Source organism: Syngnathoides biaculeatus, chromosome 9 (genome assembly GCF_019802595.1).
Source record: "Syngnathoides biaculeatus isolate LvHL_M chromosome 9, ASM1980259v1, whole genome shotgun sequence".
NCBI classification, from domain to species: Eukaryota; Metazoa; Chordata; class Actinopteri; order Syngnathiformes; family Syngnathidae; genus Syngnathoides; species Syngnathoides biaculeatus.
In genome coordinates, this window is record NC_084648.1 from 13,273,040 (window position 1) to 13,292,458 (window position 19,419).

At 46.2% G+C, this 19,419-nt stretch overlaps 3 protein-coding genes across 10 annotated transcripts in view; 2 read left to right on the forward strand and 1 right to left on the reverse strand.

Moving 5' to 3' along the window:
• Nucleotides 1–5,816, forward strand: part of evi5l (ecotropic viral integration site 5 like) — a 34,386-nt gene extending 28,570 nt beyond the window's left edge. Inside the window, exons 20-21 of one of the 4 annotated variants that reach the window (XR_009796483.1) lie at nucleotides 1,085–2,692; nucleotides 5,728–5,816. Coding sequence is in view for 3 of the 4 variants with exons in the window: in XM_061830400.1 (XP_061686384.1) it covers nucleotides 1,085–1,393 (309 nt within the window). In the remaining variant the exon portion in view is untranslated. Of the gene's footprint in view, nucleotides 1–1,084; nucleotides 5,704–5,727 lie in introns of those variants that run through there. The other 3 variants (XM_061830400.1, XM_061830399.1, XM_061830398.1) reach the window with 3 other exon arrangements.
• Nucleotides 5,744–10,337, forward strand: LOC133506350 (zinc finger protein Gfi-1b-like). 4 transcript variants are annotated; one of them, XM_061830408.1, is made up of 6 exons: nucleotides 5,744–5,860; nucleotides 8,930–9,115; nucleotides 9,192–9,313; nucleotides 9,380–9,472; nucleotides 9,666–9,834; nucleotides 9,924–10,337. In XM_061830408.1, exons 2-6 carry the CDS (start codon nucleotides 8,935–8,937, stop codon nucleotides 10,091–10,093), a joined length of 735 nt encoding a protein of 244 aa, XP_061686392.1. In that variant the 5' UTR covers nucleotides 5,744–5,860; nucleotides 8,930–8,934; the 3' UTR covers nucleotides 10,094–10,337. The 4 variants fall into 4 exon arrangements, with proteins under 4 accessions (XP_061686392.1, XP_061686390.1, XP_061686389.1 ...); XM_061830406.1 differs by lacking the exon at nucleotides 5,744–5,860 and adding an exon at nucleotides 6,967–7,282 and having other exon boundaries at nucleotides 7,422–9,115; XM_061830405.1 differs by lacking the exon at nucleotides 5,744–5,860 and adding an exon at nucleotides 7,299–7,593.
• Nucleotides 10,338–10,579: 242 nt separating this feature from the next.
• Nucleotides 10,580–19,417, reverse strand: LOC133506348 (lysozyme g-like). Of its 2 annotated transcripts, XM_061830403.1 has the most exons (9): nucleotides 18,183–19,417; nucleotides 17,397–17,477; nucleotides 14,971–15,026; nucleotides 14,131–14,368; nucleotides 13,485–13,524; nucleotides 13,322–13,399; nucleotides 13,033–13,229; nucleotides 10,833–10,971; nucleotides 10,580–10,773 (listed from the first exon to the last, which is right to left on the reverse strand). In XM_061830403.1, the coding sequence occupies exons 3-9, from the start codon at nucleotides 14,979–14,981 to the stop codon at nucleotides 10,637–10,639; spliced, it is 840 nt and encodes a 279-aa protein (XP_061686387.1). In that variant the 5' UTR covers nucleotides 14,982–15,026; nucleotides 17,397–17,477; nucleotides 18,183–19,417; the 3' UTR covers nucleotides 10,580–10,636. The 2 variants fall into 2 exon arrangements, with proteins under 2 accessions (XP_061686387.1, XP_061686386.1); XM_061830402.1 differs by having other exon boundaries at nucleotides 17,397–19,417.
• Nucleotides 19,418–19,419: the final 2 nt, after the last annotated feature.

The window sequence follows — 19,419 nt, forward strand, 5'->3', positions numbered from 1 at the left end:
GTCCATTTTGATTTTTCTTTCACGTGTAGCTGATAATGAAAGGCCCTCTGTCTTAGTACTTAGAAATGCGGCATTAATTTCTGTCCGCAAATGTCACTGGTGGTTGTTTCATCGCCTGGCACATATCGGATCGCCTCCGAGCCGTCATCGGCCAAATCTCGTCGGGGGTATCGCAAGTCTCGTCTTGCTGCAGACGCCGCGGTAGAAAGGTAGCGCTGCATGCTAATTGGATTTCAATCTGGCTCCATTTTGGATTTAGCACAAAAGCAAGCTACCAGCCTGCAGTTTTTTTTCCCTGCTTATTCGCCTTGAAAACATTCATGGCAATTTTAAAGGGAGCATCAAATATTTACAGAAGCAGGAATATGAAAGATTTTAATGTATACATACCGTAATTCCCGGCCTACAGAGGGCACCGGGTTACAAGCCTCACCAAGTACATTTGGAAATACCATTTGGTACATACATACGCCGCAGCTGTGTAAAAGCCGCAAGTGCTCACATTGAAACACGAGATATTTACAAAGACGGTACACAGAAAGAGGCTAACGCTAACGCTAGTGCTAACGCTAGCGGCGCTAAAGCTAGCGCTAATGCTAGCGCTAATGCTAGCGTTCATGGGCACCAAGAAAGGTCAAGATTGTAATGTGCTTTTGTAAGTCTTTAAAACAAAAAAAAAAAAAAAGTTTAATGCTAACGCTAGCGCCGTGCTCACGCTAACGGAGCCGGTTAAAATAAAACTTACCGGTACTTACTGAGACACGCCAGTAACACAGCAGCAACAGGCTAGCGCAGTGCTAACAGGGCCAGTTAAAGTCACTTCCTGAGCACATATATTCCACCGGTCTCATTCTGACATGTTCCACTTAAGTGCCCGCTTGGGGCTGTTTGGGAAAAAAAATGCACTAATTTTCTGCATAAACTGCAGGGTTGAAAATGTGTGAAAAAAAGTCACAGCTTGTTGGCCGGAAATTACGGTAATTTTAGTTGTTTAGTAATTGCGAGCTAAACTATATGTGAACTGTTGTGTCCTGGCTAATGAGAGCCGCGTTGTTTGTAAAGTGCGACATCTTTGCATTTTCAGATCAGGCTATTGCGAGGTCAGAAGGCCGGACCCCCGGGCTCCGGGCTCGGCACCGTGGGCGCCAACTACCAGGATCTTTGCCTGGCCAGCCCGGCTTCGGCCGAGGGCGACTACCTGAGCTCTGACGAGGACCTGCTCCACAGCCCGCTGCCCCCTAACGCCCTTTACCCGGCCATAGCCGGCACGTGTCACCCGCCCGACCGCCTGGACAGCGAAGGCAGCACGGACAGCGAGGCGGAGGAGCGGACGCACCCGGACCCCCCGAAGCTGTACGGTAGTATGGTCTGCGCCGAGGCCATGGAGAACTGAGATGCGCTGATAATGTTGCTACGGCGACGCTGATGGACCGTATCTCCCCAGAATGAATGCATCCTTCACATTTATGAAAATATTTGATTAAGATCTTTTCACGGGGCAACACTGAAGAAATGACACTTATCGAGAAAGTAAAGGGTTGTATAATAGTTTCAATTTTGCTGTTTCCTCAAAATAATTCAGCGCACAGTCATTAATGTCTAAACCGTAGCCGAGAGGGGAAAAAAAAAAAAAACGGGAGTGCACCCCCTTGTAAAAATGTCCAAATTGTCTGCAATGTTTCAATATTATGTATGGTCACCATTTTTTTTGCCTTAACCCTCGTGGGCTTTGAGGAAGCCAGTTGCCGGCTTTAGGGGTACATTGTGGGGGCTTGAGGAGTCACCCAATGTTGGAATTTGGGAGGTACAGTTAAAAAAAAAAAAAGAGGGTTTGACCTATTTAATGGCAACCACAGTTAAAGTTTACTGTCAAAGCAAACATAAAACAAGCAGAATTACACGATGCGTAAACAAGCAAAGGTTGCTTCAGAATTGACCTGCCTTCTTACTGTTATGATCAACTGGAAAGTCCCATTCACGCGTTAATGCTAACGTTAGCATTAATAGAAGCAAAGGATGATCACAAATGGTTGCGCAACACACGTAGAGACGTCACTCTAGTCACAGGAATGTCATAGAAAAATGTTTGCGTCTGCCTCCTGGTGGCCTACCAGAGGGAGCAGCACAATGACATGAATAGCGCCATTAAATCGGGAGGTACAAACAGTTTCATTTTTTACATTCTATTTGATATCACTTGTGTTTTTTTTTTTTTTTTTTATAAGGTACCATTTATAGAGTGCTATGTTTCCTTATTGTAAAAGAGATGCTCTTTAGGGTCGGGGGGGGGGGGTGTTCGCTGCAACTGATTAATGGGCAAACACAATTTGAATTACAAGCATGGTCACGGAACGAATTAGTCATATCTCAAGGCACCGAAGCACTCATTTTGTTGCAGTAGTTCAGGCTCGGGGTTGCTTTGAGGGAACAACAAATTTACATTTATACAATCTGTTCACATGATAGCAAAGTGTCTTGTTTTTTTTTTTTAGTGTTGGCCCATAAAAAATCGTAAAATATTGACAAATGTGTGAGGAGGTGTGCTCACTTTTGCGAGATACTTTACGTCCGCGAAGCCCCGCACCTGCAAAACGGTTCCTTTTACTCCAGTACATATCCAAGCCCGACGCGCTAAACAAGACGTACGTGGACCTGCGAGCCCGCCGCTCCGAAATCCGTGGACGATGTACAGGTGAGCGGACAGAACTCTCCTTTCCCCGACCGAGTTAGAACACCGGATCGTATCTCATCTCCCGGTCGAGTGCGGAGCCGCACGGCGGTCGTCGTCACAACGGGTGCCCGAGCGGCGACACAGGATCGCGCTCGCCTCGTGTCGCCCAACGGCGCCCGTCCACCCGTCTTCACCATTTCAACACGCCCGGGACGTTCAAAGTGCAAATGTATTGAAAGTGGGGAGGGGGTGGGGATTCCAACATTGCCAAATCATTTTTCTTTTTTGTATTTTAAAGTAATATGTATGTTATATAATTTATTTTGCTATGATTTTTACTATCAAGTGTCAAACCATGGGAGTATGTTTGAGGTCCTATCAGAGCGCCCCCACCCCCCCACGCCCCCTTTATGTGCCAACCGAGAACAGTCAGTCGCCATGTGCTGCTATCCTCTTTGCGTTCTGTGCACCAGGATGAACCCGCTCAAAAAATGAAATCGGCATTGTTCGTTGGTGGCGTGTGTGTTTCGTGCTGAAGGAGAATTTGATTTTTGTTGTTGTTGTTTGTGTTCCGTTCTTCCACTAAATTCATAAATCGCGACAGAATAAGACACCATGCGAGGAGGTTGAGTTCCCGCGGAGGCAATGCGACCTGAATTTGTACGTGAGGCAGAATACGCTTCAGGTTTGTCACTAATCTGTGCTAATACTATAATTCATAATTATGTAAAGTATCGCTAGGCCATAAATAGGGGCCCCACGGTTAGAGCACTGGTTTGGTCAACCAGGGGTCGTGAGTTCGTTTCTCACTGGGGCCCCCCGCTCCCCAAGAGGGGTCGCGTCAGGAAGGGCATCCGCCGTAAAGACTTTGCCAAACAAATATGAGCGTTCATCTGAGATGACACGCTGTGCCGACCCCGAACTGGACAAGCCGAAAGAAAATTCGCTAGGCCATAAATATAAAAAAAAAAAAAATAAGTAGGCAAAATTGGGGCTTTTCTGCTCCCAGGCTCCCCCTAAATCTAAGTGTTATGTGTGTGCAATATGCAACACCTTTGACCTTGCTAAGTCCATCCATCCATTTTCTTCGCCGCTTATCCTCACGAGGGTCACGGGGATTGCTGGAGCCTATCCCAGCTGTCAACTGGCAGGCAGCGGGGTACACCCTGAACTGGTCGCCAGCCAATCGCAGGGCACATGGAGACAAACAGCCACACTCAGAATCACACCTACGGGCAATTTAGAGTGTCCAATTAATGTTGGATGTTTTTGGGATGTGGGAGGAAACCCACGTAGGCACGGGCAGAACACGCAAACTCCACACAGGGAGGGCCGGGATCGAACCCAGGACCTCGGAAGTGTGAGGCCACTGTGTCTCCCTACCTCGGTAAGTATACATCATTTTGAAATTGTTTAATGCAGTACTTTTACCTACAAGTATTAACATTAGCACTGACGCTAGCGCAACACGAGAGATTTGGGTCGGCGCACAAAGTCGGTCAATATATTTCCCAAAATGTCAAATGAACCTTTTTAGCTTTTGTCTCATACAAGCGCTGACTTCCGCATTTTAGAGCAAAGTGTGACTTTTGCGTTTGCTACAACGGGCGGAAATGGACGCCAGCATGAGCCTGTTTTACATATCAAATCCTGATCATATTCAGATTAGAAATTAAACGTATGCGCGGCGTAATAGTGCATCAGGTCAAGACTGACGAGATACAGGGTATCAGGTTCTGTTTTTTGCACTACACACAGAAAGATCTGATTTGGATTCTTCGGTTGGCTGTTTTCTTTCATACGTGACGGCCGGCCGGTCCGAAATGAAATTGGATCTTCCCGTAAAGAGGATGTCGTACTGACGAGCGTCCTGTTGCAACTAACAGCCCTTTCGCGGTCCGTGTCACAAGGCCCATCTCGCCGCTGGAATCAGTGTTGGCGATGTCGTAAAACTTCCTTCTGTTACTCAAGCTTGAACCAGACCGTGGGGGACTGAGATTTTGCCCTTTTTGTACTGTTGGCTACGTGGAATCTGCGATTGGCGGGTCCGCGCCCCGTCTTTCGACCGTTCGGGTTTCGAAAATCGTCTCTCAGCTGCCCGAGTGGAGTTTTGCGTGGTCTCCCTTCAGTTCTCTTGCGCACAATCGAATCTCAAAACGTACGTTTCGTTCGACGCGGGTCGAGCTTTTATTCGTCACAATCCGGAGTGGGAACATCAACGTGAAAGCTGTCGACCGTCTCGGCAGATTTGCGTCAATTTTACTCGTGCTGCGTTCGAGAAAAGTGGGTGGGGGGGATTTCAAATGTCGGAAAGGCGCATCGGAATGATGAAACCGCTTGTTGTCTGAATAAATGCCAAACAACGTGCTCATTCATAATTATTTAAACGGCGATGGCTTGCGGCTAATGGAAGCCTGCGTTTTATTTTATGGCTCTATCCACGAGGGACTTTTTTAATTTTATTTATTTTTTTCTTATTGAACCATCTGCACAACTTCACATTTCACCGTTCAATTACGGACTTCTGGATTATGAAAAAGTGACGGTGCTCCGATGTGACGACAACTACTGTGACAAACTTTTTTTTTTTTTTAAATCTACTGAATACTGGTGATACTTGCTTTATTAATGCTTCATTTTCGAGCACACGCCCTCCATGAGCATCATTCACGTGCCATAGACGTACAGAACGTTCTCCCTCCACGCTCCTTGACGTGTTTGAACACCTTATGTAGCGAGACCTTTGCTGATTAAGGCAACTTGACGCGATGTGGTGTGCGACATTCTTATCATCCGCCCCCCCCTCGCATTTCAACTGATGTACTTGTCGCAAAACTAAAGCTTCTATAAAGTCTAGTACAATGAAAGACATTTCAGTGTTCTGTATCCCGTGTACGATACTAAATAAAACTTTGACCTTTGCGACCTTTGTCTCTTATTTCTGTCGTCGGGCCACCCAGGAGACCCGCCGGCGCATCTTCACAAAGTTTGAACAATGTGGGGGGAAAACTTGATAGCCACAATTAAAAATGTTTCATTTTTTTGCATGACCAAAGAAAAGGTTGATGGATGTTGCGAGGGAGGACATGAGGACGGCGGATGCACGAAATGAGCTTCGATGGAAAAAGATGAGACGCTGTGGCGACCCCTAACGGGACAAGCCGAAAAGAAAAGAAGAAGAAGAAACAGGTTGGATTTAACCAAAGCGCAGAACTTGACCTCGTGAAAGTCCACTGGCTTAATGCTAATAGACTAGGCAAAATATTATGGTGTCAATATTGCAGTCATGATGACTTTCTAAGCAACAGAGATCTGAACACAAACGGCGCAGCAATACATGTTGACAGACAATATCACAATACAGGTTTATTAATCTGAAAAAAAACAAAAACAAATCCTGGGTTATTTGAGCTGTTGTGATCGTATTTGTATAACTATTGTACTGGTGCCTTTCTTCTTTTCTTTTCTTTCGCCTTGTCCTGTTAGGGGTCGCCACAGCGTGTCACCTTTTTCCCATCTAAGCCCATCTCGTATATCTTCTTCTCGAACACCCACTTGTCCTCATGTCCTCCCTCACCACATCCATCAACCTTCTCTTTGGTCTTCCTCTCTCTCGCTCTGTTCCTTGGCAGGTCCATCCTCAGCACCCTTCTACAATTATATTCACTCTTTCGCCTCTGGACATGTCCAAACCATCGACGTCTGCTCTATCGAACCTCGTCTCCAAAACATCCAACTTTGGCCGTCCCTCTAATGAGCTCATTTCGAATCCTATCCGAGCGAGAACCTCAACATCTTCATTTCTGCCACCTCCAGTTCTGCTTCCAGTCGTCTCTTCAGTGCCGCCGTCTCTAAACCGTACATCATGGCCGCCCTCACCACTGTTTTACCCACTTTGTCCTTCATCCCAGCAGAGACTCTTCTGTCACATAACGCACCAGACACCTTCCGCCAACTGTTCCACCCCACTTGGACCAGTTTCCTCACTTTCTTACCACACTCACCGTTGCCCAAAGTTGGATAAACCGGGAGCAGCACAATGCCAATGAATGACATTGACACTCGCGTTGTTTAATTTTATTTGTGAAAGTGCGACGCTCGACTGCTGTTTTGTTATCATAGCAAAAACGTTACAAATTTTAGCGGGAGGGGGCTGTAAACGGGTCTGAGTGTTTTTGACTTGCAAGTGTGTTTACGCGACAAAATCAACTCCTAAGTCGGTACAGGATACTTACACGACACAACCATGTCTCCGCCAACGATTGACTCCTCCCTTAAACCCGAGGTCTGTGACTCCGCCCTAAACCGGACGTCTGTCGCAATACCAAGACTCAGCTGTGAGAGGCAGCGTAGTGCCAAAGAGTAACTAGACCGCTTGGAAAAAAAAATACTGTGGATGAAAGAGTTGCAGCCGGAGGTGGATTTTTGAAGAACTGTTTGTTTTGCAGCTCTGCTCACCGGATTCATAAATATTGAACAGGTTGAACGTTTCCGATCGTGGGCCCTGATCGGAGAGGGGAGGCAAAATCACCCCCCGCAACCACAGGATAATCGCTCGCGATAATCTTTCAGAGACGTCCGGCAGTCAATCGGGCCTTTGTCGACTTTGAAGTGAGGGAGGGTTGGGGGGGGGTTTCTCGGCCTGCTCGTGGCTGCCTTTCGACACGTTGCCCGCGCAGCCTTCAACGTGCGCTCCAGTGTGGTTTGTAATTGACCAGATTTTTTTTTTTTTTTTTTTTTGCTTTGACAGGAATGCGCACGATGTGGCATTTGTGTAAGGAAGCGGTGCGTTTGGCGCGTCACAGATGAAAGCGCTTCCTCCCCGAGAGAGCTTTTTGAGTCCTCAAAATCACTGACCTCACTTCTTCTTCTCTCACTCGCTTATTTGTACTTGTTTGCTTCAGGGGTGCGCCTCGTTTCTGGTGAGTCTCGACGTCCCCCTTTTTGTTGACCCGACTTCGGCTCGGCGTTTCGGTTTCCGCTTTGTAGTTTTGACCGGGTGAGCTCTTGACCTACTGTGGCGATTTTATGAAATGTTGTGTGAAATGAAGAATATATTCCATTCATCTTCACATTTTTAGAACAATTTTGAGTTGTTTTTGTAACTGTCCTAATTATTAAACTTAACTTTTTTTTTAATAATTTCTTTACAATTACTAAAACAGCTAAAGAGGAAAACAGTTCAATTTCTGAAATAACATGTACAAGGCAACAATCATGAATGGTAAATTTTAAAACAACCCAATTTCTTTTTGGGTATTTTATTTGGAATTATTACTACTATTAACCCTTTCCGGGCAGGGGTTGCAAAATCTAAAATTTCAAGTCCAGAGTATCATTTTCTGAAAGTATCGAGATTTTTCTCTCTGCAAAATTTTATTCGGTCCAAAGAGGGTTAAAGTTTAGCTATATTGGAAGATTTTCTGATGATTTTTGTTATACTGATGTTATGTGGTATGCAAATACAATAACTTTTGAAAAATTATTCTCTTTAAAGCAGCGGTGTCAAACTATTTTTTTGTCGGGGGCCACATTGTGGTTATGGTTTCCCGAAGAGGGCCATTATGATAAATATTTAATAGCTTCATCATGTTTACATCAATTTATGATCTATTTTTGGAATCAGAAATGGAACCAGTTATAGTTTTTCAACTATTTTTCATATTTGGTCATTCAAAAATTCTCATAATATCACAACGTTATTATTTATGGAATACGAGAATTTGAAATTTTGGAACCAGGTTTTCACAAGAACCATGGAAGGTGACAAACTAGATTTGCCTTTGCGGGGGCGCATAAAATCGTGTGGCGGGCCGGAGATGGCCCCCGGGCCTTGTGTTTGACACCTGTGCTTTCAGGCAATCGAGTACAGTTTGTCGTTTTACATTGCCGACCTGGAGGCGGTTGAAGTAAACAAGTAATTCGATAGTATTAGTTCTATGACTCTATACATATTGAAACTATATGTATATTTTACTATATATCTATATTTCTTTCACTTTTTTTCTTGATTCATCCTGACACTTGACGGTGGTTCCAAGCTCCAATGTGTACTGTCATCTGTGTAAATAAAAGCAGCGTGACACCTCCTGTCAAATTGGTTTTCTGCTGCTATCTGGTGTACAGCTCAAATACTCCATGTGATTTTTGTATTTAAGACTGGAACCACCGCGGTGCTTTCAAATGGTCTGCACTCTTTCAAGGGCGGGGAATATACAGATTGCTTTACGGGTTGAGCGTCGGGTTGTCCTCCCCCAGGAGCAATGCCTCGTTCCTTCCTGGTAAAGCGAGGAGGGCTGAATCCACTTCGGTCAGAACAGAGGTTGAGCCTAGCCGATAAAGAGAAGGTGTGCCGAGATTCATCCCTGGGGGACGCCGCGGAGGGTAACGGCACGGTTGGTGTCGACTCGCTGCAGCCGGTTCCTCGGGGCCAACACTTTGAAGGTCATCTGCACCATAAAGAAAGTGCGGTCGCTGGTTGCAATTCAATATTTTAGAATATTTCTTGTGTTCATCGTAGACAACGGCAATGTCGAAGAGTCCATCACGTGGCCAGATAGCCAAAGCTCATCACGACTGGACGTGTCTCATCAGAACGCAAAAACACTTTCGACTAGTCAACATTGTCCGCTCTGTGGCAAAGTGAGCTATAACCGGATTATAATACAACCGTGTTTGCAGGTGAACCTTACTTGTATTTTTTTGCAGGTATTTACCCATTTAACCAGTTTTAAGAGGCACCTATACAAGAGTCACGGAATCAGTTCCTACACAACGGAGGGCCAATCGTGCAAGGGCAAGGTAGGACTCTATGGGTGTGTTTATGTGGGACCAATCGTGGGGTCCTTGTGAACGGTAAACGGAACTTCAAACCCCAAATTGTCCTTATTTATTTCGTCAATTACGATACTTTTGTCCCTCTGCGGGTTTTGGGAATTCATCCTCAAATCGTGACGTATTCCGAATCAAAATCTTTTGGGTTTGTGCGCGTCAGGACGTCAGGGCGTTCGGCTGCAGCGTGTGCGGCAAAGTGTTCAAGCGCTCGTCCACGCTGTCCACTCACCTGCTCATCCATTCCGACACGCGGCCCTACGCCTGCCAGTACTGCAGCAAGCGCTTCCACCAGAAGTCGGACATGAAAAAGCACACTTTCATACACACGGGTGAGTCTCGGCCTCACGTCGTAAGAATTCGGTAGCAAACAAAGGAAAAGCTAGCTTGACCGCGCCGCCTCGTTTGCTTTGCGTGTCAGGCGAGAAGCCCCACGTGTGTCACATATGCGGCAAAGGCTTCAGCCAGAGCTCCAACCTCATCACGCACAGCCGCAAGCACCAAGGTGACTGGCCCCACCGCTGCCCTCGCTGCCTCTTCAGCTTCCAGGAGCCGGTGGACCTGTGGCGGCACCACTGCGCCCGCCGCTGACGCCGCCCTCTTTGGCGCCGCTTCGGCGGGCACAGGAGATGGATCCGCCATCGAATCCAGAGAGGTTCTGTTGGGTTTGTGGAATTCGGACACTTGATGTCTTTGAGACAGTACGACTTGAGACCGAGATGAAGTTAGCAAAGTTAGCACAGGAATAGATCCTGCGACCTCTCACTTGTTGCATGCTGGACTTCATTTTGTTTTTCCTGATCCTTTCAACAAATAAAAAAATGTCGCATCCGCACGCAGGGTTTGCACTGCATCTTTCGCTTGGAGGCTCCGGCCTCTACTTTGTCAATGAGTGCGACTCCGAGCTTTGATCAAGTAAATGTTCAGACTTCAACCCGATAGAGGTTTTTAGATGGCGACGAGGAGACCGAAGGGCGTAAACATGCCCCGCCGCCCGGAAAAGCATCACAAATAAAACTATTTTCAGTTTGTTGGACTTTTGCGATGAACAAGACTCAAACACATCTGGCACTTTGAGTTGTTTTTATTCAAAGTACGTTGACGAGGGTTTTCCTCAACTGTATCATTTTCACGCTAAAAGCCGCCTTGGCTTTTGTACCACTGAGCTCTGGCAACGACGTCACTGGAGTAGTCGTTTCCGGTGGTTCCCACGTCCATCCTTTCGTAGGTTTTCACACCTCCTACACCGATGTTGTAGGCCGCAATGCCTCCTGCAAGGAGGTACGGTGCAAAGTGAGCTGGCAAGTGCGATGAGAGTGAACGAGCAAACCTTTGAGTTGTTGCTCTGCAGTCCAGTTGGGGAACTTCTTCTTGATCTGCTTGATGGACCCGATCAAGATGTCCGTGCCATGGCAGAGGTGTTCCTCGCTGTCCCATTCACCTCGCGGAGTGTGATACCTTTTATCAACCTACACAAATAAAATAGGAAGGCGAGGATTGCTTCTGGAATAGAAATGATCCAACCTTCTGGTTTTTTTTTTTCTGCCAAGCTAATTGACGGTCAGATCAGAATCATATTGATTCTCCAAATATGTCAGAAACACACAAGGTAGATGCAGTCGCTCGAATACGACATACATGACGGCGACAGATGTCAATTGAGACAAAAAGATTTGGAGAACATGCAAGTGTCAATACGCGATTCAGCATTTGCAGTAATATACAGATAGAGTATATCCATCCATCCATGATCCAAGCCACTTATCCTCACAAGGGTCACGGGAGAGCCGGAGCCTATCCCAGCTTGCTTCGGGCGAAAGGCGGACTACACCCTGAACTGGTCGCCAGTCAGTTGCAGGGCAGATATCGACGCCATCACTGAGCGGGAATCGATCCCACGCGGCCTGCACTAAAGTCAGGCGTGTTTACCGCTACGCCATCAGTGACTCTAGATACACCGTACTCTATATTGCTTTGGTTGCATATTGGTGCCAAGCAGAAAAGGAGCCTCATTCAATTCAGGTCTTAGCTTTGCTGCCGCCTTGTGGCATTTATGTGCAACTAAAAACGTTTGTGTGGGCACAAATAACTTAATTGTATTTAGTTTTAGTTTACTTGAAGTATTTATGCTTCAAGTAAATCCATTGTTTGCCTTGAAGATGCATTATTTGCCTTGAGGATGCTCGTGGAAAAGTACAGAGAAGGTCAGAAGGAGCTACATTGTGTCTTTGTGGATCTAGAGAAAGCCTATGACAGAGTACCAAGAGAGGAACTGTGGTACTGCATGCGCAAGTCTCCTGTGGAGGAGAAAAATAGTACAGGACATGTATGAGGGCAGCAGAACAGCGGGGAGATGTGCCGTTAGTGTGTCAGAAGAGTTTTAGGTAGAGGTGGGACTGCATCAGGGATCCGCGCTGAGCCCCTTCCTGTTTTTGGTAGTAATGGATAGGCTAACAGACGAGGTTCGACTGGAAACCCCTTGGACTATGATGTTCGCAGATGATATTGTGATCTGCGGTGAAAGCAGGGAGCAGGCGGAGGAACAATTAGAAAGATGGAAGCACCCACTGGAAAGGAGAGGAAGGAAGATTAGCCGAAGTAAAACAGAATACATGTGCGTGGATGAGAGGAGAGTGAAGCTCCAGGGAGAAGAGATAGCGAGGGTGGACGACTTCAAATTCTTGGGGTCAACAATACAGAGCAATGGTGAGTGTGAGGAGGAAGTGAAGAAACGGGTCCAAGCGGGGTTGGAACAGTTGGAGGAAGGTGTCTGGTGTTCTATGTGACGGAAAGTTTATAAAACACTGGTTATGAGGCCGGCCGCGATGTGCGGAGGATTAGAGACGGTGGCACTGAAGAAACGACAGGAAGCAGAACTGGAGGTAGCAGAAATGAAGATGTTGAGGTTCTCGCTCGGATAGGATTAGAAATGAGCTGATTAGAGAGACAGCAAAAGTTGGATGTTTTGGAGACAAGATTCGAGAGTGCAGACGTCGATTGTTTGGACATGTCCAGAGGCGAGAGTGTGAGTATTTTGGCAGAAGGGTGCTGGGGATGGAGCTGCCAGGCAAAAGAGCAAAGAAAAGGTTGATGGATGTGGTGAGGGAGGACATGAGGACGAGTGGGTCTTAGAGAAGAAGATGCGATGCAGGAGATGGAAAAAGATGACACGCTGTGGCGACCCCTAACGGGACAAGCCGAAAGAAAAAAGAAATTATGCTTCAGATTTTTTCACAGTACTACAGCAGTGCCACACAAACTTTGGGCAAGAACTGGTGGAGAACAGGGTCACATCCTTACCTATGACCGTTCATGCTCACATTCACGTCGATGGACAATTTCGATTTTTCACAGAACCTCACGCCCGTGTTTTTGTAATGGGGGAGGAAGCGAGAGAGAAAACACAGATAAGCATCGAGATAATTTGCAAATTCCAGACAGGAAGACCGACCCTAGAACTCTGTGGCAGATGCCGTAACCTCTCGTGCAACTGCCACGGATAAACACTCATTAGAAGAAGTAGTACCGACCTGCATGAGTCCCCAGCCGTTCCCGTTGTCTCCCCAGCCATCCTTAAGAACATTTCCAGCCCTGGACTCTCTGGAGATGATGCCAGCGATGATGGCGGGATCGATTCCCTTTTGCTCGCCCACTCTCTTGATGACATCCTTGTACTTGTCCACTCTGGCCAAATCCGTTCGCGCCAAGGCGTCGGATGCTGCCACACCTGCAAAGCGACAAACACACCACGTCGGGGCGGGCGCCCCGGGCGACGGTCTCGTGGAGCGCGGAGAGCCGACAGCGAGCGGACGCCGTTACCTTTGATTTTCAGTTTGTCCTGTCTAGCGGTTTTCTCTGACGCACCGGTTGTGTCGACCTTTGTGATGTCGCCGCAACCTAAAATCATTCCATTAATTTGAGCGCTTTGTGCGTTTTAAACAGCTTTTACATGAACATATTCCGGCACAAAATCCACTCCCACCGTTATCTTCCTCCTCTCCCGTTCCACCCGGTGTGCTCACCTTTAACCAGACAACAGTGAGATCACGTTACGTTACAATTTTTCATGTTCATATCACACCTAATCTACGTAATGCGGGGGGTATATGCATTGTATAAATATGTAGTATTGATGGTGTAGTGGTACACACGGCTGATTTTGTTCCGGGCAACATCGGTTCCGATTCCCGCTCAGCGATGGTGTCGATATGTGCCCTGTGACTGGCTGGCGACCAGTTCAGGGTGTAGTCCGCCTTTTTCCCGGAGTTAGCTACGACAGGCTCCGCTGCGGCCGTGACCTCTGTGTGGATAATCGGCTTGGAAAATGGATGTATAAATATGTCTAATTAATATATTAAATCTTTGTAAGAGTATGAGAGTGATAAATGTTAATAGGGGTGTCGCGAAGCTTAAAACATGTCTGGTGGGGTTCATACAGCTTTAAAATATGTACAAATAATCCCCCAAAAAACATGTCACTTTATGGATTTCACTTATTCCAGCTGGAACAGAACCCTCGAAATAAACGAGGGATTACACTAACTAATCATTTGAACAATCTGCAGAAGTAGACACATTAAGATCGTTTGTGGTCTATGACAAATTGGCATATGCCAGTCACACTCAACTGTGCCAGCAGTCTCCGACGCGTCCCCTGGGCAATCGAAGGCCGCATCCGTGGCTCCTGTACATGGAATGTTCCCTGAAGTGGTACCAGGTGTGCTCCTTGCGGTACTCCCTGCACTGCTGCTCGCGGTGGTATAAATGCTGCTCGCAACAGGAGGTACGGCCGTTGAGGACGCAGAAATGCGTGGCAACTGAGAAGGGTCAACACTCCTACTGAAGCCGAACCACAAGAGAACAAGCCTGCGGGAACATAAACGGGTACAAAACAAAACGTCTTGCACACACAAATCTACTGTAGTACTATACAGTGCACACCAAATTGAACTGTATTCATCTGTATTACATTTAAATGTAAAGTTGAAGCTCGAAGTTTACATACATTTAGCAAAAACACGTTTCAGTTTTTGTCTCAGTGTCTGAAGTCAAATCAGACTAAACCTCCCCTGTTACAGGTCAGTCAGGATCACCAAAATTATTTCATTTTGTTAAATGCCGCAATACCGAGGGAGAGAATTTGATATGATTTTTCTCCCATGTCAGACGTTTACATCAATTTCCTTTGAACTGCATGACTCGGTTCAAACGTTTTGGATCAGCTTCCACAAGGTTCTGGAATCCTGACCCATTGCTCCTGACAAATTCTCTCTCTCATGATTGTTGCATTGAACAAAGCGAAATAATCGGGGTGGTCCTGACTGACCTGAAACGGGAGAGTTTTCATCTGATTTGACTTCAGACAACTGAGACAAAAAAATGAAATGTGTGATTTTGCACACTGGATGTAAATCTCTGGCTTCAACTGGAGGTGAACACCACACCAAAACGAAATCTGCTTTTCTCACCACAGCAACATCTTGCGGAAATGCTGACTCGTCCAAATTCACCTTTGTATAAATTCCTGTGTGCAAGAGGTGGCAAAAATTCATATCTATTTATGACTTTACACTCGCAAACATAATTCCAGCCCTTCTTTTATGCGACACGTTTCTTTGTTTTTCCTCAAACAAATCTAACAACATATTCAAGTACATTTTGTTCAGTGGAAGTGAAGTTCGGAGCTGTGGCAATTCTAGAGAAATAAAGTTGATGAGCCACACAATGAAGTTATGGGAACGAGTAGTGGTGGGTAGTCTTAGGTCAGAAGTCAGTATCTGCGAGCAATTGTATGGTTTCATGCCTAGGAAGAGTACCACAGATGCACTATTTGGCTTGAGGATGCCTGTGGGAAAAGTACAGAGAAGGTCAGAAGGAGCCAGGTTGTGTCTATGTTGTAGACCTAGACAAAGCCAAAGAGAGAGTACCAAGAGAGGAACTGTGGTGCCGAATGCGCAAGTCTGGTGTGGCGGAGAAATATGTTATAATAGTACCGGATACGTATGAGGGCAGCAGAACAGCGGGGAGATGTGCCGTTAGTGTGTCAGAAGAGTTTTAGGTAGAGGTGGGACTGCATCAGGGATCCGCGCTGAGCCCCTTCCTGTTTTTGGTAGTAATGGATAGGCTAACAGACGAGGTTCGACTGGAAACCCCTTGGACTATGATGTTCGCAGACGATATTGTGATCTGCGGTGAAAGCAGGGAGCAGGGGGAGGAACAATTGGAAAGATGGAGGCACGCACTGGAAAGGAGAGGAAGGAAGATTAGCCGAAGTAAAACAGAATACATGTGCGTGGATGAGAGGAGAGTGAAGCTCCAGGGAGAAGAGATAGCGAGGGTGGACGACTTCAAATTCTTGGGGTCAACAATACAGAGCAATGGTGAGTGTGAGGAGGAAGTGAAGAAACGGGTCCAAGCGGGGTTGGAACAGTTGGAGGAAGGTGTCTGGTGTTCTATGTGACGGAAAGTTTATAAAACAGTGGTGAGGCCGGCCATGATGTACGGATTAGAGACAGTGGCACTGAAGAAACAACAGGAAGCAGACCTGGAGGTGGAAGAAATGAAGATGTTGAGGTTCTCGCTCGGAGTGACCAGCTTGGATAGGATTAGAAATGAGCTCATTAGAGGGACGGCCAAAGTTGGATGTTTTGGAGACAAGGTGAGGGAGAGCAGACTTCGATGGTTTGGACATGTCCAGAGGGGAGAGTGTGAGTATTTTGGCAGAAGGGTGCTGGGGATGGCGCTCCCAGGCAGAAGAGCGAGAGAGAGGAAGACCAAAGAGAAGGTTGATGGATGTGGAAAGGGAGGACATGAAGACTGTGGGTGTTAGTGAGGAAGATGCACGAGATAGGCTTAGATGGGAAAAGATGACACGCTGTGGCGACCCTTAACGGGACAAGCCGAAAGGAAAAGAAGAAGATATGTATTTTTATGAATAACCTTTCTCAATCGCCCATGAAGCAGGGCAATGTATTTTTCCATCAGTGTAGTTGTTGGCTAAGCAAGGCATAACGACCAAGTTATTGATTTATAGGTCACAAATTCTTCTTGTACACACACCCACGCCAGGATGACTGACAAAAACTGGTTTCATTATTTTTAATTCTATTCATGTTTATTTAAGTACCGTAATTCCTGACCTACAGAGTGCACCTGGTTCTAAGCCTCACCCAGTCCATTTGTAAAGGAAATACCATTTGGTACATACATACGCCACAGCCGTGTAAAAGCCGCAAGTGCCCACATTGAAACATGAGATATTTACAAAGACTGTACATAGAGAGTTTAACGCTAGTGCCGCCGCGCTACCAGGGCCAATTAAAAAAAACATACTGGTAAAAATCTGTGAGACATGGCAGTAACACCCTAGCGTAGCACTAACGGGGCCGGACCGCTAAAAGTCACTTCTTCGGTACGTATATTCGGACTCTGCTCGTGTGCCCCCTTGTGGCCATTAGAAAAAAAGCACAAATTAGCCGCATAAACCGCAGGGTTGAAAGCGTGTGGAAAAAGTCACGGGTTATAGGCCGGAAATTACGTTGTTTTTTGTTTTGCGTGTGTGTGAGTGTTACAAAGGCTAAAACAGATTAACGGCATTTCCATTCATTTGAATGGAGAACCTCCCTTTGAGACGGCTTCTCGAGTCGCGAGCGCCGTCAAGGAACGGATTCAAATCGTATCTCACGCCAACCGTTGTACCCGAAAAGTTGTATTCAGCAGCGCAAACAAAAGTCATTGTACTTCATTAACTCCCACACACGCAAATCTTAAAATAACACAAAAATGACGTGAAGAGTAATTCAATCGATCCTCCCCCAAAAGTCGTTGCCTGATTTCCCTCATCGTTGAGTAATCTTGTTTTGTTTTTATTCCCTCCCCAGGTTCTTTCACCCACCTTGTATCTTGCGTCTTGCCGCCGTTCACCCTGTCACCCTGTCCGCTTTTTGCGAAGCCAACGCCCCGCTTTCTTCCACTTCTTCTTGTCGGGACAGCGTGAGCGGCCGTTGCGTTTTATTGCCCGAGGTGTGTCCGGTCACGTGACGATTCGAGAGGTGCGTGGTTTTTGGAACGAGAGATTGAGACGAGAAAAGCGGAAAAAAAGAATTGAAAAAAAAAATACAATAAGTTGACAGTAAGATGTTGTGAAAAGAAGGTTTAAATCAATAGATTTGCAAAAACAAAAAATAAAAATTGGGGGGAATATGGGGGGGGTCAAAACAAAAACAAACGTGGACCTTGTATTTAAAAAAAAAACAAAAAACATTGGGTGTCAAACTCAAGGCCCAGGGGACAAACCTGACCCACCACATACAGTGAAGAAGCAGCGTGAACTAAGCAAATTCAGTTCCAAGTACAAAGACACCAAGTGCTTTTTTTGTCCAGATTTAGCATGCGGTACAAAGTCTCGAAAATGTTTCGTCTGGTATGTTCAGCAGCTTTCCTGGGTTTATGGTTGCCAGTTCAAATTCCCGTTTTGTTCCCCATTATTTTGACCTCTGCCTCTATCGATCCCTTTTGGTGAACAAAAGGACTCAGATTTGGCTTTTCGATGATACATGTTTGTACATATTGAAACCGTGATATTTGATCAGGAAGAGCTTAGTGACATTTAGCTGCCGTAAGTTTACAAATTGTGATCCAAAACATGCATGTACAGTGAAGAAAATAAATATTTGAACACCCTGCTGTATTGCAAGTTCTCCCACTTGGAAATCATGGAGGGGTCTGAAAATTTCATCGTAGGTGCACGTCCAATCTGAGAGAGATCACCTAAAAAGAAAAATCCAGAAATCACAATGTAGGATTTTTTTGTGTGGTACAGCTGCAAATAAGTATTTGAACACCTCTCTACCAGCTAGAATTCAGACCCTCAAAGACCCGTTAGTCCGCTTTTAAAAGTCCACCACCTCCTGAACCAGATGCACCTGTGTGAGGTCGTTAGCTGCATAAAGACACCTGTCCACCACATACAATCCGAAAGACTCAAACTTGTAACATGGCCGAGACCAAAGAGCTGTCCGAAGACACCAAAGACAAAATTGGACAACTACACAGGGCTGGAAAGGACTTCGGAGAAATGGCCAAGCAGCTTGGTGGAAAAGCGTCCACTGCTGGAGCAATCGTGAGAAAATGGAAGAAGCTAAACATGACGATCAAGCTCAATCGGAGTGCAGCCCCGTGCAAGATATCACCTCGTGGGGTCTCAATGAGCCACAGAAAGGTAGGGAATCAGTCCAGGACTACACCACAGGACTTAGTCAGTCACCTGAAAAGAGCTCGGGACCACCGTTTCCAAGGTGACTGTTGGTATGTAATTTTGTGGCCTGCAAAGGCTGAAATATTTCCTGCTAAAATATCAAATTGTCTTCACTTTTGATGACGTTGAGATGTCGCAAGAATTTTGTTTTCAATCCCCCTTGAAATATCAATCCATTTTCTGAGCCGCTTATCCTCACAAGGGTCGCCTCCTCTGGAGCCTATCCCAGCTGTCAACGGGCAGGAGGCGGGGCACACCCTGAACTGGTTGCCGTAATTTCCAGCCGATGAGCGGTTATTTTTTTTCCACACTCTTTCAACACTGCGGTTTATGCGGTGATGCGGCTAATTTGTGCATGTTGCCGCAAGGAGGCACTCTAGCGGAAAAGTGTGAGACCGGTGGAATATATGTCGAGGAAGTGACTTTTGCCGGTATTTATTATTTTTTATTTTATTTTTTTTAGCTGGCCCTGCTAACCGTTAGCACTAGTGGTTAGCACGCCGCTAGCTAGCGTGCTAACCTCTAGCGGTGGCTGCTGTGTTACTGCCGCGGCTGTGATTTTGGTATGTTTCTTTTTTTTAACTGGCCCTGTCCGTGCTACTGTGTTGTTGCTCTGTTAAGCTAGGCTAACGTCTTAAAGATACGATGTGGTGAAAGAGTC